At 35.8% G+C, this 15314-nt stretch overlaps 1 protein-coding gene across 1 annotated transcript in view; it reads left to right on the forward strand.

Annotated features, from left to right (window-relative positions):
* The window catches only part of LOC150098133 (NBAS subunit of NRZ tethering complex-like), a 1063858-nt gene that overhangs the window by 570925 nt on the left and 477619 nt on the right, over positions 1-15314 (forward strand). The window contains exon 30 of the mRNA XM_090406267.1: positions 1015-1117. Coding sequence (XP_090262393.1) covers positions 1015-1117 — 103 coding nt within the window. The remainder of the gene's footprint in view (positions 1-1014; positions 1118-15314) is intronic.

Raw genomic sequence — 15314 nt, forward strand, 5'->3', positions numbered from 1 at the left:
TTCTTGCATTTTTACCCTCACTGGACTTAGGTCATCTGGTATCATTAGTAGTATCCCCCCCCCCTCACCTCTACTATCTCTTCTGCCATTCCTAAAAATAGTGTACCCATTATGCTCAATTCCATTTACAACATCTGATTCTGATAGTCAGATTTCACTAATACCAACAATCTTAAGCCACAAGGTATTCAATAAAGCAACAAACTCTACCCCTTTGTTTCTGATGCTCCTGGCATTTATATATAGACATAACAAATTACCACCTGACTTATTCTTATAATTAGATATGCAATCTGTTTGACCAGCTTTCTATTTTTACTCTCCAGACATGCTCAAAAGGTCCAAACCCAAAACTCACATTTGCATCCCTTTGCCAGTTGCATAACTAAGTTTAAAGCCATTCATATCTATATCATGTTTGTATACCATAGCTGAACTTTCACACACAGTTTCCGCATTCCTCCCTTGACAATCTTTCCCTGACTCTCTGCATTAGGTCTCATCTCATATCTGTAATACATAAGTTGAACATTGGATAGGCTGAGATTAAGCATTTCTTAATCTACTTCCAGGCCTGCAATTTGCTTTATTTAATGGAGAGTAGCATAGAAGTTTACTGTTATAGTTGGGCTAAGGGTTAGATCATTCAGAATTTCTTCTCTATAGACATGACTCTTCAGGATTTCAGTATTGCTGCAAACAAGGAATAATGCCAGATCATGAACTTATTAATACAGTTGATACCATACACATGCACATAATGAAGTTATCATTTAATGAATTGCCTTCCATAGGTTTGTTTACTATATTAAATTTCATATGAAGTTGCATACATTATAATTTTAGCTAATCAGATCATTCCTAACTATACAGAGCAGGCAGGCAGGCTTCAACCAATTGATAATGCCTGTTCAGTGATAAAATTCAGTAAAGCTATTGATAAGTTGATGCCCTATTCATCATTTAGGTATATAATGATTTCCAACCTTATATATTAATTTTTGTTCATTTCAGAATGCCACCTTTGGATGAAAATCAGTGGAAACATATGCTTTGTGACCTCCTTGAAATGCAACGCAGACTCTTTAAATGCATATCCCAGAATGACTGTTATGAAGTAAGTATCTATCCTTAATTTGTTTTGCAGTTTAAATGAAATCCATTCTCATATTAACCTCTCTACCAGCCATGGTGGATGAAATAGAGAGACCAAATTGCACTTCTTATCCATGTTATTCAATAGGTGTTACAGAATCGTATCCAGAATTTGCTGGACATCTATAGACATCATGGCTGGTTGGGGTGTGAATTTATCCAGTAGATTTGGTGAGGTCTGTGTTTAAATTCAGCTGTAATAAGCAAAATATGTTCTGAAGGCTATTGAAGAACTTAGAAATGATGGAGAATACTGTAAAAGGAATGAAAGATAATGGAGAAATGAAAACTAAATATAAAAATATTTCATATGTTTGGAGTAATTACTTCAAAACATCTGAAATATTTTATATGAAATATTTCATATGTCATATGAAACAAGTAGTGACAGAACAGTAGTAGAAAATATTCAAGAAGAATGTTGATGGGAATACATATCGATACCAGAGGCAGGGGGAAAAAAGCCATCAAAAGCCTGAATGTGGAAAGACATCTGGAATAGATGATATTTGACCAGAAATACTCAAATATGGAGGTATGAAAGTTTTACAGTGGCTACAATGCATAATTCAGAAGGTCAAATTCCAGATGGCTTGATAGATTAGAATTGTTATTTTCTGGTATTAAACCACTCGTGATTCTAATATGTCCATTCTCCAAGAAGCCATCACAATGAAATTGGAGTAGAGTTCATAGTTCCCATCCATAAAAAGTGGAATAAAAGTGAAAGTTAGAATTATTGAGGAATTTCTATGCAAAGTGTTCCAGGTAAAATTTATGCAAGTGTACTTGAGAAGAGACTAAGAAAAATTGTGAGAACCTCTATATTGCCAGAGATTTAGTTGATATTGAACATGCTGCAGTGGAAATACAGGAAAACAAAATACACCTAAATAAGGAAATAGTGCACTTGCATGTTATCATTCACATCATAAAATGGAGAAATCGAAAAGTTGCAGAAGCATCAAAAGATTAGTAGGGCTGGTAAGAGAAAGAAGTAGGTAGTCCGAGGTAAGAATTGAGATCATGCGAACAAATGAGAAAAACAAAGTAAGGAGAAAATTATGTATAGAGACATTATGATTTGAGGAGTATTTAATGAAAGTATAATAAACTCATGTTTCCCTGGTGCAATAATTAGGATATTAGTCATGCCATTCAGATGCAAAAGGTAAGGTGAAAGAACTAATTTCCTTTCTGGAAATTAATGAACTAAAAGGTGAGAAGTATTCTACAAGGGAGGATGTGAAGGAATTGTTGGGTGAAGCAAAAACAGAGTGTGAGGAGATGAAGATTGGAAGTCTCCTGTCATGCTATAATAGAGGCAAATGGAGAGTGCATTGATAGCAAACGAATCAATGTAGCTTGCAGTAAGAATGATGTAGAGTTTATTGACCTATGGCCTGAGTAGTTTGAATGAAAGAAGGATTTGTATAATTGCTGATGGATTGCGTCTAAATAGTTTTGGTATTTGGTGTCTAGAGAAGAGCTTTGTTCACTGAGCATGCTGAAAATTCAGAAAAACTTAAGCAATTAGATGGATGCAGGTGAATGTGTGTGTGTCTGTTTGAAGGCACCCGTGAGGTGAGTGAGTATGACTAACAAATGTGGAATGTAGTCTCACAAGTAAAAATAATGAATAGGGTAGTCAGTTCAGGACTTTTCTATATGCTAATACCTGAAGCATTAGAATTAAGAGGGAAGAGTTTTTGGCATTGGTTGGTTACATTGACAACCATGCAAAAAGTTATAGGCATTAGTGAAACTTGGTTAACAGCAGATGCTGTATTACAAGTATACAATGTGAAGGGTTTATTATTTTCAGGAATGATACAGAAGATATGATGGAAGAGAGGTACTGCTGGTGATATCAGATAAATTGCAGCCAAAAAGAATAGGAGATAGGCAGGATGGTGGCTGTTCATTTCAAACAGTCTGATGTGAGATCCAGGCCACTAAGACAAAATATACAGATGGTTGTTACTATAGGGACGATCATCATTTTCTTTCCTCTTTCCTTTATGCTTACATGGTGATCAGAGTACATTTTCAAAAATTATGGAAACAACTTCCGTGTTAGAGTAAAACTTCAGTTTAATATAAACCAAAATAATCAATCGATGTTTCGACCTTCACGTTAAGGTCATCATCTGGAGCATACACATACATACGAAGAAACAGGCTGCACTACAATCTATATTGTATGCTGAAGTTACATTGATTTAGTCAACCGTTAAAACTACTGGCCTGACCTGTGGTGAAAAAAAAATCTTGGAAGTTTATTTTCCACTTGGTTAGACTATAATAAATTTAGTTTAATCCTTTATCCAAGTGTAAAAAACAAAGTTTGCATCTGAAGTATCTTCAGGACTGAGGAAACTCGTAATAAAGGTGGACCAAGCTCTCATCACTCCTTGTCTCACTATCTCCCATAATGCAAAGCACATCTCCTTGCAGACATGTATAATGCTATGCATTAAAGGAAGGGCCACTACCCAGACTGGTTTCGACCTTTATTGAGATCTCGTCAGTGGGAGCCAGACCCAGAAGTGATGATACTAAGGCAGAAGCAATGGAGAGGTCATATTTACTTATATGAGTTGCCAAAAGGTGTACCATCTTATTATTAAATTACTCTGGATTTAGAGAAAAATGTTGGAAGTTTATTTTCCACTTGGTTAGACTATAATAAATTTTGTTTTTCCTTTATCCAAGTGTAAGCAAACAAAGTTTGCACCTGAAGTATCTTCAGGACTGAAGCAACTTGTAGTAAAGGTGGACCAAGCTCTCATCACTCCTTGTCTCAGTATCTCCCATAATGCAACCTTTACTAAGAGTTGCCTCAGTCCTGAAGATACTTCAGGTGCAAACTTTGTTTGCTTACACTTGGATAAAGGATTAAACTAAATTTATTATAGTCTAACCAAGTGGAAAATAAACTTCCAACATTTTTCTCTAAATCCAGAGTAATTTAATAATAAGGTGGTACACCTTTTGCCAACTCGTATAAGTAAATATGACCTCTCCATTGCTTCTGCCTTAGTATTACCACTTCTGGGTCTGGCTCCTACTGATGAGACCTCAATAAAGGTTCGAAACCGGTGTGGGGGGGTAATGCTGTAGCCTGTGAGGTTAACTGAGGCACGGCTGTTGCTGTTACCCTTCCAGATGAGCAAATGAGCAGCTCTGCTCAGTGGTGGGGGAGCCTGCCATGGTGTAGAGCCAACCAGTTCTCAGAGTTCTTCTCAGTGGCAGGGTGAGCCTGATACTGAGGGGAACAATGCTGAGTTTCTGAATTTTGATCCTGCGGGTTGCTCATTATTAGGTGATCCGGGGGATCCCATGAGTTTTTGGAGAGGTATCCCTGCACTTGAACAAAGGGTAACTGGTCTGGGTAGTGGCCCTTCCCTTAATGCATAGCATTATGCATGTCCGCAAGGAGATGTGCTTTGCATTATGGGAGATACTGAGACAAGGAATGATGAGAGCTTTGTCCACCTTTACTGCATATTTCCTCAGTCCTGAAGATACTTCAGGCAAAACTTAGTTTTCTTACACTTGGATAAAGGATTAAACTAAATTTATTATAAAAAAAAAATCCTTACTACCTCAAAGCTACAGTCCTATTATTATGTTATTATCTATTACATTATAAAATTAAATTAAATTAAGCTAGAGAGCAAAATGTTCACACAAAGAAATTTTTACTTATATAACTATACATATAAATTAGAACAAACCAGTATGGATGGTAGTCAATAAAAGCTGAAAAATCCTTATTACCTTAAGGATTAAAAAATCCTTACTTTTCTGGAAAACTTGAACTAAGTTGGCTGAATGTGTGCCATCCAAATCCTTAGGATTTGGATGGCACACATTCTCTCTAATCCCTATTGTTATCTTTTTTTTCTTGAATTATGTGGAGGGATCCAGTGCTGACTGCTGGACATATGTCTCCTATCAGTTGCTCTCTTTCCTTTACTGTGTATAACACTCCTTTAGACTTGTTATCCCTTTTCCAAAGGCTGTTTCTCTTAATTCCTTCTTCAGGCCCATTCTAAAATGTTGGAAGACCGTCCATTCGAGGTGGTGTCTGTCTTCACTTAGGACGTTCAAGGTATCTGAAAAAGTGAGTATCCTGTCGTGAAAGTCCGATATGCTTTCTCTATCTCCTTGCACCATCTTTTGGAGTTTCCATAAATTTGGCCCTACATTTTTGCTTTTCGAGAATTGTGAGATTAAGATTTCCTTAAACCTGTTGTAGTCCAGTGTTTCTTTTAGGGTCGGTGACGAATGAAGATATGTTTTGGCCTTTCCCACTAATTTACTACGTAATAATATGAGTAACTTGAAATCACTCCAGCGGGTAAGCTTTCTTAATTCTTCAATATATTCGAAGAAGGATACCACATCATCAGTGTCTTCCCCAGAATATTGTGGAAATACCCGAACGGGATTTATAGATCTAAAAAATTCCTCATTGTTCATGTTGGGACTTGTAGGCAGAGACATGTTGGTACTTTGGCTCACATTAAATTGTTATTAAATATTCTAATTAATATATTAATTCCTGCCTGATATGAATTCAAAAAACCAACTCACTGTGATTGATCTATTTGCTAGTCTTTTTTTTTTTTTTTTTTTTTTTTTTTTTTTTTTTTTTTTTTCCCGGATCGAATCACATCCTGTCAACTGTGCCATTTGTTATCTCTTCTTTCCTATCCTCGTTCTGGTTTTTATAGCAGGCTTACCACGACACCTTATCTTACTTAAATATCGTTTGTTTCTTCTATCAAATCATACTGGCCACGCTATTATTTGTTATACTTTTTATATATCGTATTGTACCCCCTTTTCTTTTTATTGATATCCCTCTTTTATTTGTTTAATACATGGCTATTATCATCTTAGCTCTTTCACATATGCAAGTAAATCGCTGGTCTCCTATTAAATTAATTTATTTTTTAGGATCTTTGCAATCTAATTGGCCTCTTTACTTTCTAAACATCATCTTATCACACAACAATCTGATGGAGTTCACCCTATAAGTATTAACACATTTATTTTTTTTACTGCACCAGCTAATACCTATGATAGAAAGAATTCTTGCTCAGGGTGACCCCTTCAGAGTGATATATGATAACTAGAATCAGGATTAATCTTATCCCTCCGCTTGCTTATTTCTTTCTTACAGTCATGACTCGCTTAATATATTTATTCTCTTGGGTTTATCCCGCTTAGTTCGTTGATTTTTTATGAGCAGTGGTTTTGAATTCATATAACACCTTAAGGAGATGTACAATTATACAATTCAAACAGGTTAGTATGGATGCACTCAATTTAGATCAAAGGCTCCAAATAATTTATACTAATTACACTAATACAATCAATTTTGTATAATTTCATAGGTAATCATCATGCCATTCTGATGCACGTGGCCTTGAGTTAACACAATAACATAATTTATACATTAAGCTTAGCGTAAATAGATATCTACTCGACCTCGTGGGCAAACAAATCTTGACACTATTTCAGGCCTATGCCTAGTTGTAGGCTATTCTTACAGTCCCTTAAAACTTGGTCCATTACAAATGTTCTCACAGGGAATTCACTCTCTTCTATAACAGGAAATAGGATTTTAAAAGTCTACGTTACCATCTCTGTCCTTGAATTCTTAAATTTTGTTCCTGCCTTGTCTGGTCATCAAGGCCTTCAATATAGTCCCTTTAGAGGATATCTTCTGTCAATTTGAGCGAGTAGAATCTCATCAGGAAAACTGGGAGGTAGCACGGTAACGTTGCTTTGTACGGCCGGCATCAATTTGGTTCTTCTGTCGCACAACAATGCACAGCTATCCTAGAGCACAGACATAGCTTGGTCCAATACGAACACTACGACAGACGAACCAAATGCCTCCCCCGACTGGCCAGGAAACTTCCTTCCCCGACGGCGAGCTCGACCACTGTCCGAGAGATCAGGAACCAGGAATCCAGGAAAAAAGATCTCGAGTCGTGCTTGCAAGGCTTTTTTGTTTAATTTTCTCCTCTCGGCAATTCTCGATCTTCATGATGTGCACCAACGCGGTCATGTGAGCTAACGTCAATCTCCTTAGCTCCCTCTATCTTAATCGCACGTGTGCCTGCTTTCCTTTCCTGGAAAACGCTTAGATTTCCTTTTTCAGTACTTCACTCTCCCTTCTTTTTCATATTGCAGGATGGCAAAAGTGACCCTTGAACCCTGACTCATTGGGCTTGCTAATTTAGTACTAGAGACTGGTCTTTTTTAAGTGGATTTGTCAGCTTACATGGATCTATATCTGGTCCACACTTAATACAGGTTATATATAAAAGCTTACTATACAAATTTATGTGATTCCTAATTTATAATTGTTTTGCACTTGTAAACAGCTTACACTTATCCAATTGCCAACGTTCCATATTCTCTGCCTAAGTTGCATTAAAGTTGTGACCTGAATAATTTACATTAAACATTTCTTAGCCCCTTCAGGACACAACAATATAAGAATTTCTAGTAGCATTTCAATTACATATGTTCTGGAGTGTATCAGAATGTATTGCTAAAATTCTTCTCCCCTTCCCCCAATTCGTGTAGTTCAAAAATTTCCGATTTTCTTTCTTCACCTAGAGTAAACTTCTTCCACTAACTTCCCTGGTGTTCTACCATATCTTTGCTTTTGTGAATTTATCATGCTTTGGACAGAGGTAGACAATCTGACTTTGTTGCTGCATATATTAATTTTCATAATGTGAACATTTTGGCCATATGGAACAAACCATCCTATGATCACATTGTTTTTGGAAAGAAAATTAAAATTTTACATGAAGGTAAATTTTTTGTGGAAGGACTTTATAAAGAAAGCTGCTGAAACATGACCAAATCATCCTAATTTCAAAAGGCACTTCTCTAATCTGCTGATCCTCCTTAGGACTTTTGCTCTCTAGCAATTAACTAACCATTATCATCATTCCTGACATGTACCGGGGTGTACAGGATATGATATTACTGTTGGGTTGGTTGGCAAATAAGTTTGTTCGGTTTATGCGTTAGTACAATGTTATGCCCCTTCGCCTGTCGCTATTGTTGCGCTACCACGCAATGCTATTGCACAGTTGAAAGGCGAGATTTCACATAACCTTTCAGTGAATTTTCATTCGGCCTACTTCAGTTGCGTGTGTGTAACCTAATTTCAAAAGGTCTAAAGGCACTTCTCTAATCTGCTGATCCTCCTTAGGACTTTTGCTCTCTAGCAATTAACTAACCATTATCATCATTCCTGACATGTACCGGGGTGTACAGGATATGATATTACTGTTGGGTTGGTTGGCAAATAAGTTTGTTCGGTTTATGCGTTAGTACAATGTTATGCCCCTTCGCCTGTCGCTATTGTTGCGCTACCACGCAATGCTATTGCACAGTTGAAAGGCGAGATTTCACATAACCTTTCAGTGAATTTTCATTCGGCCTACTTCAGTTGCGTGTGTGTAACATATTTTTAGAAATGGAAGGAAATAACTTACATTACCAGCATATTTTGCTTTTTTATTTCAAAAAAGGCAAACAAGCTGTGGATGCCCATAAAAAATATGCAGCATATATGGGGATGGTGCCTTAACAGAATGCATATGCCAAAAGTGGTTTGCCTAATTCTTCTGCAGATTTCGATGTCAGTGATGCACCTCGTGCCGGTTGCCTGACTGAGGTTGATTTGAGTGTTGTGAAGGATATCGTTGACAAACATCCGTCACAAATAGTGCGAGAGATTGCTGCAATACTGAACATATCCCATACAAGCATTGAAAACTATTTGCACAAACTGGGATATATTTCAAAACTCAATGTTTGGGTGCCGCATGAATTGACTGAGGCCAATATGACTGCTCACATAGCCATCTGTGATTCGCGGCGATCGTTTGAACACTGTATTGTATACAGCAAATTTAGTATTTTTGACTAATTTCTCTCTTATTCCATATAAATTTATTAAGTTGACTTCTTACCATGCCAGCTTTGTTGATTTTGTTGCCTATTTCGATGTTTAATTTACCATCTTCACTAAAAATTGTGCCTAAGTAGCTGAAATGTTTTACTTGTTCTGTAGGTTCTCCATTCACAATGTAGTTAATATTTTCAGTGCTTCTGCCTATTTTCATTGTCTTTGTCTTCTTGTCGCTGACCTTCGTACCATATCTATTACAACAGTTATTCAATTTAGTCAGAGTATCTTGCAGACTTATACTGGATTTACTTAAAAGTATAACGTCATCTGCAAGTAGTTTTAAACCTGATATCAAAACTGGAAATGTTAATCTCAGCTCTTTACTTTAGTAGAGAGCTGAGATTAACATTTCCAGTTTTGATATCATAATGTGACCCATATAGATAATGGATAACAGAGGGGATAATGTACATCCTTGTCTGACACCAGATTTAACATGAAACCATCTTCCTGTACTTCCTTCAATTCTAACTGCTAACTTACAACTCAAATAAAGACTAAGTATTGCTTGATATAATGTGCCATTGATATCATACAACTATAGTGTATTCAATAGCTTCTCTCTCTTGGCACCTTGTCATATGCCTTTTCCAGATCGACAAAACTTAAATACAGATCTTTGTTATATTCCCGTGATTTCTCAGCTATTTATTGTAAAGTGAAGATCTGATCCTGATAGCCTCTATTTGGGTGGAATCCAGCTTGTTCTTCACCAAGCTTTTCTTCCACAATTCTTCTCAACCGTTTCTCAAGTATACTTGCATATATCTTGCCAGGAACACTCAGTAGGGAAATACCTCTGTAATTCTTACATTCGGTCTTATTTCCCTTTTTGTATATGGTACTGTGAGAGCTCTACTCCTATTTGGAATTCTTTGCTCTGTCCACCTTCTGGACTATGTAGTGCAGCCACTGTAAGACTTCTATACGTCCATGCTTGAGCATTTCTGGTTGAATATCATCTACTCCCACTGCCTTTCCACATTTCAGGCTTTTGAGGGCTTTTTCTACTTCAACTATAGATATGTATTCCTGATTGCATGTCTGTTGAGTGATTTTTACCACTGCTCTGTCATCATCACTGCTTGTTTCATTTAGCAATTTTCCAAGTAATTACTCCATACATCAAAAATATCTTTTTCTCCAGTTTTCATGTCATCTTTGTTATCTCTAATTCCTTTTACAGCACTCTTTTTTCAATGTTCTTGGCAAAATCTTCTGATGACTTTTATTTAGCTAGTTTTACTCAGTGTTTAGCTTTCTTACATTTGTCTCTGTATTCTGTAAGAGCACAAGCTGACTTATTTGCCAGGAACTTTTGATATGCTTTTCCTTCACTATCTCTTTAACTTCCTGTGTCTGCTATGGAGTACTGATTTTTCTATCCTTGCAGACAACCTCACCGCATGCCTCTCTGGCTGAATCAATGTTTTCTTCAGGGCTGACCACTGAATCTCCAAGGTTTTGTTCCTTCTCAAACTCTTTCATTTTTTCTTGAATAATGTTTGTATATTTTAGTATACAGTGTACATCTGAGAGCTGCTCATCTTTTATTCACTTTAAAACTTTCTTATATGTTCTTCTGAATTTCAGTATGAAATTCAATTTTATCCTGCTGAAGACTAAATGTTGATCACTTCCAATTCCAAATTCTCTGTACATTCTAGTGTCCTGCACCAGTGAGAAAACACACTATTAACAATAACATACTCAATGAGACTTTTCTCATTCCTTGCCTCTTCTCTCCATGTGAATTTGTGCACATTTTTATGTTGGAACATGATGTTAGTAAAACCAGTCCATGTCCTGAGCAGAAAATCCAACAGGTATTTGCTGTTATTATTAGCTTTGTTCTTTTCTCCAAATTTTTCCAAAATATTTTTGTTTTTCTGACAATCATTTCGTACTCTGCTATTTAGATCTCCAACAAGGATCAACTTTTTCTTTTTCGTTGTGTCGGTTGTTTTCTCGAAAACTTCAAAAAATTCCTACACTTCTACTTTAGTAGACTTTTCTGTGGGACCATAGACACAAAGAAGTCGTGTTGAATTTCTTCTGTTATCGCTATTATTGTATGGACACTTCAGTGGAGTCTGACTCATCATATGGATATCGAAACTATCCACATGAGTACACCTCTCCTTGAACTCATTAACACACATAGCACTCTGACCATGCTCTGAGTGAAAAATCTAGTCCTCACACTCTTGCTAATTCTGCAACATTTTGACCTCTCTATTGAGGTCATAAGCAGGAAAACATACATATGCACAGGATGGAAGCTACATGCCACTACACAAAAGTAAGATAAATCTAAATGGTTTGTTAATTGTTTACTCTAGCATGACTTCTGGGAAAAAAATAAATAAAATATATATAAAAATATAAATTAATTAACAAAATGAATTTTATACATATCAGTATAATAATATACACATGACAGAAAAAAATCTCTAAATAAAAAAAAAAAAAGTTTTATAGCAGAACTACATTAAAAACAAATCTCTACAGTCCTTTTATATTATGGGGCGTTAGGTTTCTGCCATCATGTTTTGGATGCTATATAGGTTGCAGATGTGTCCTCCAGATTCTTGGAATTACTAAACCATCATTTTTGTTTAAATTTAGATGATATTTCAGCATCTCACAAGCTTCATTGAACTTTCTTTGAAACCAGGTTTTGGTGCAGTGTAGTAACTTGTTGCCTTTCCACAGTGGTGAGCCATGAAATTTTAACAAAGGGCTCGCATCGTTGAGCAAAAAAAAAAAAAAAAAAAGCCATAGTTCACACAAAAAGTTTTATTAATACAGCTCATGTACAAATGCCAATCTAAAAGCATGAAGGGACAACCTGTAAAAACTATCATTTTTAAACCCATATTTCATGATCTAAACATGAAATATTTGCACACAATCATCTGTGTTAATTTATCTTATGTAAGAAAACATTTTCTTACTATCAAAATATAATAAGAATAAAATCTTTTATAATCGCACATATGAAATAGTCCCCATTTTTTATAAACAAAACAAATTTCTTTTGTTTGCGATAGAAGTTATTATGACAAACAAAATATTATATAAACACAATAATATTGAAGTATGTTATATTTCTCTTTGTTTTAATACTTCAAGTGATAATCAATGGTACCAATCAAGGGGCATTATTTTATGGTCCTATTTATTTATATGCAATTACCAAAAGTGAATTCTTATTTGTAAAATGGTGATAACAGTAACTATAATAAAATCATACTGTTAGGTTACCTTATGCTTAATATATTTCAAAAAATTATGTTAAGTGATTTCTTAACAAAATTTAACAAAGGGATCGGGCGAGCCCCTGCGAGGCCCTTATAGCTCACCACTGCCTTTCCATTTGATTCTGTGACTTGCTTGAAGTGCATGCTCTGACAGGCCTGTTTTACCATAATGGATGAACTTAATGTGGTGTTTATGTTTGTATTTTCTTATTGTGATGGTGTGCCATGTTTCCCCCCTATGTAGGGTTTGTTGCAGATGCACTGAATTTTGTAAACCCCTGGGTAGACAAGATGGACAAGTAGATCTTTGGATGAACTGAGTATACTTTTTAATTTTGCAGGAGGTTTGAAGGTTTCCTTGAGATTGTATTATTTAGTGTTCTATTTGTTCTGATATTCCCATTAATATATGGTATGACTACATTCTTGTAATCTTTTTTTGTTTTTAATGGTTTTATTGTGGAGGATCATGTGAACTGTTTTTTTGTTAGAGCCATTTTTTATAAACATTTGGCTAATAATTTCATATTCTTTGATCAGTGCCTGCTCATTGAAGCAAATTGTTCAGGCTCTATTTGTATTGGATAGTGGTATGCATTTTTATGTATGTATTGGTCTGTGTGTGTGTATGTAGGTTTTCAGTAGTCTGTGAAAGAAAGAAAGACAGCCTGGGGGAAGACGTGTGACAAGTGTGTCTAGAAAAAGAAGAAAGTTATTGCTTTCAATCTCGATGGTAAATTGGATACATGCCTGTTGTTTGTTCAGGTATCTTAGGAATGTATTTAATGTTTTGGGACCATGGGGCCCAATGGCAAAAATATCAACTCATCTGAGCCAGATTTTGGGCTTTAGGCTTGCTGAATCTAGAGCTTGTTGCTTAAAGTCTTCCATATAAAAGTTAGCTAGGGAGGGGAAAAGTTGGTGAGCCCATGGCTGCACGTCCTTTTTGCAGGTAGAAATTATTTTGCCGTACGAAATACCTGGAATGAAGTATGCGGGCAAAGAGGGTTGTGATATTGGGCAGAAATATGTTCTGTATTGGAAGAATAGTATCATTGATCAGGACATTAGTGAAAAGGGGTGGTATGTTAAAGCTGACTAATAAATCTTCATTGTTGAGTGTAATGTTTTTAATTTTGTTGATGAAGTGTTGTGTATTTTTTATGTAGGAGGGGGAAATGACATACCAACTTCTTGGGTGTAGTCACTAGTTTCTTGGCTAAGTGATAATTGGGGCTGTCAGTTCCTTCAACTATCGGTCATAGCGGTGTGTCAGTTTTGTGTATTTTAGGCAGGCCATAAATTCTGGGAGGGCAGATATAATGCAGTAATAGCTTTTTAATTGTTTCCTCTGGCCACGTGATCACTGATTTGATTAATTCTGTTTTCTTCTTTTTGATGTGGTTTGTAGGATTGTATTTAACCATTTGTTATGTGTTGTGATCAAATACCAATTGGGTCATTTTTTTCAAGATATGCTATGCAAATTAAAATCTTTCTAAAAGAAAGAGAACATGTATCTTAGCTTGTATCTGTGCTATAACATTGCAAATTTCTGATGAATTTGTGCTATCATTCAAATTAGGAAAACTCTTGATTTCTTATTAAAGGAACATTTATTTACAGTTGCTTGCTTTGTCACTTGTACAGACACAGTGAAGAGAATAAAGATGTTGCAACCAAAAAGAATAACTATTTTGGAGAAGTTTAGGATGCACATATTTATATTTTAACTTGAATCTTACCCATGAAAGGCATTTAGTGTCTAGTACACTAGCATTAGCACCATAGTGGGGAGGGCTAAGGATTTCCAGAGCTAGCTAAAGCTACCTATTCTTAAAACCATTCTCCAGAGACAATGATTTTTTTAAAGTTATTTCAGTCATTCAGTAAGTGGAGTTGTAGTCTCATACCAGATTATGAAATTCATCTCCTACCTAATGGCATTCACAAAACATGCATGTCCAAATTGAGATATATATTTGTATACTCAACTTATGGTGGTTATAGAGCAGCCATGCTAACTGCTAGGCTATCCAGGCCAGCCTAGCTTGAAGTGCTTGACAAGAATGTTTGAACAATGCTAGAAGGCATAAATTTGGAAGAATGCATGACAAGGAAACTTTTTTTTAATACTGAGAACATAAAACAGTGATTCTTATTGCTTGTTGGCAATAAAACATTGTAAAAATCGAACCTTGTGGTATTTTAATCTTGAAGCTTCCTGTATCTTTTCCTTATGGCAGTCACCACACAGAGCATATGTAGTTGTTGGATACATATTTTTCTCCTGACTTTAGCTGTGTTTACAAATGCAATCCTTGAAATAATGCAAAATAATATTTTCTCATTATTATGAATGCTTTTTTTATGATAAATAAAATTTACTGCCTTTTATTCCCCAAAGGGAGTAGGCAAGTCATTTAGCTCAAACTAACTTTTGAAGACTAGTGGTCATCTAGTGTCCATCCTTAGCCAATTACAGAACACTTGGCCCAAGACTGTCATCAGTGATTTTAATTAGTGCCTCAGGAGGAGAGTTTGACAGACGCTACCACCAACTTTTGATACCTAATATTATGTATTGTCTGAAATGATGTGAGTTCAATGGTCGATTTTTTGGAGTCTGTGGGATGAAAAAACCGAATTTCTTCCTGGACAAAACCCAATTTGCCCATTCTTCTGACCCAGGACTGATCATAGAAAGGCTTATAAAAAATTCCTGTTGTCGGCAGCTAGAACTGAACTTAGAATGGTCTTTCTTCATGCAGCCTCCCTCTATAGATACAAATGCTATTTTTACAGTCTACATGGTTATAAAGGGGATTTTTTTTAAAATAATTTGTTTAGTTTTACCAAAAACACAAAAAAATTATAAA

The sequence above is a fragment of the Typopeltis vanoorti genome, chromosome 16, assembly GCF_054136105.1.
Source record: "Typopeltis vanoorti isolate ZY-2024b chromosome 16, IOZ_Tvanoo_1.0, whole genome shotgun sequence".
Taxonomy (NCBI): Eukaryota; Metazoa; Arthropoda; class Arachnida; order Uropygi; family Thelyphonidae; genus Typopeltis; species Typopeltis vanoorti.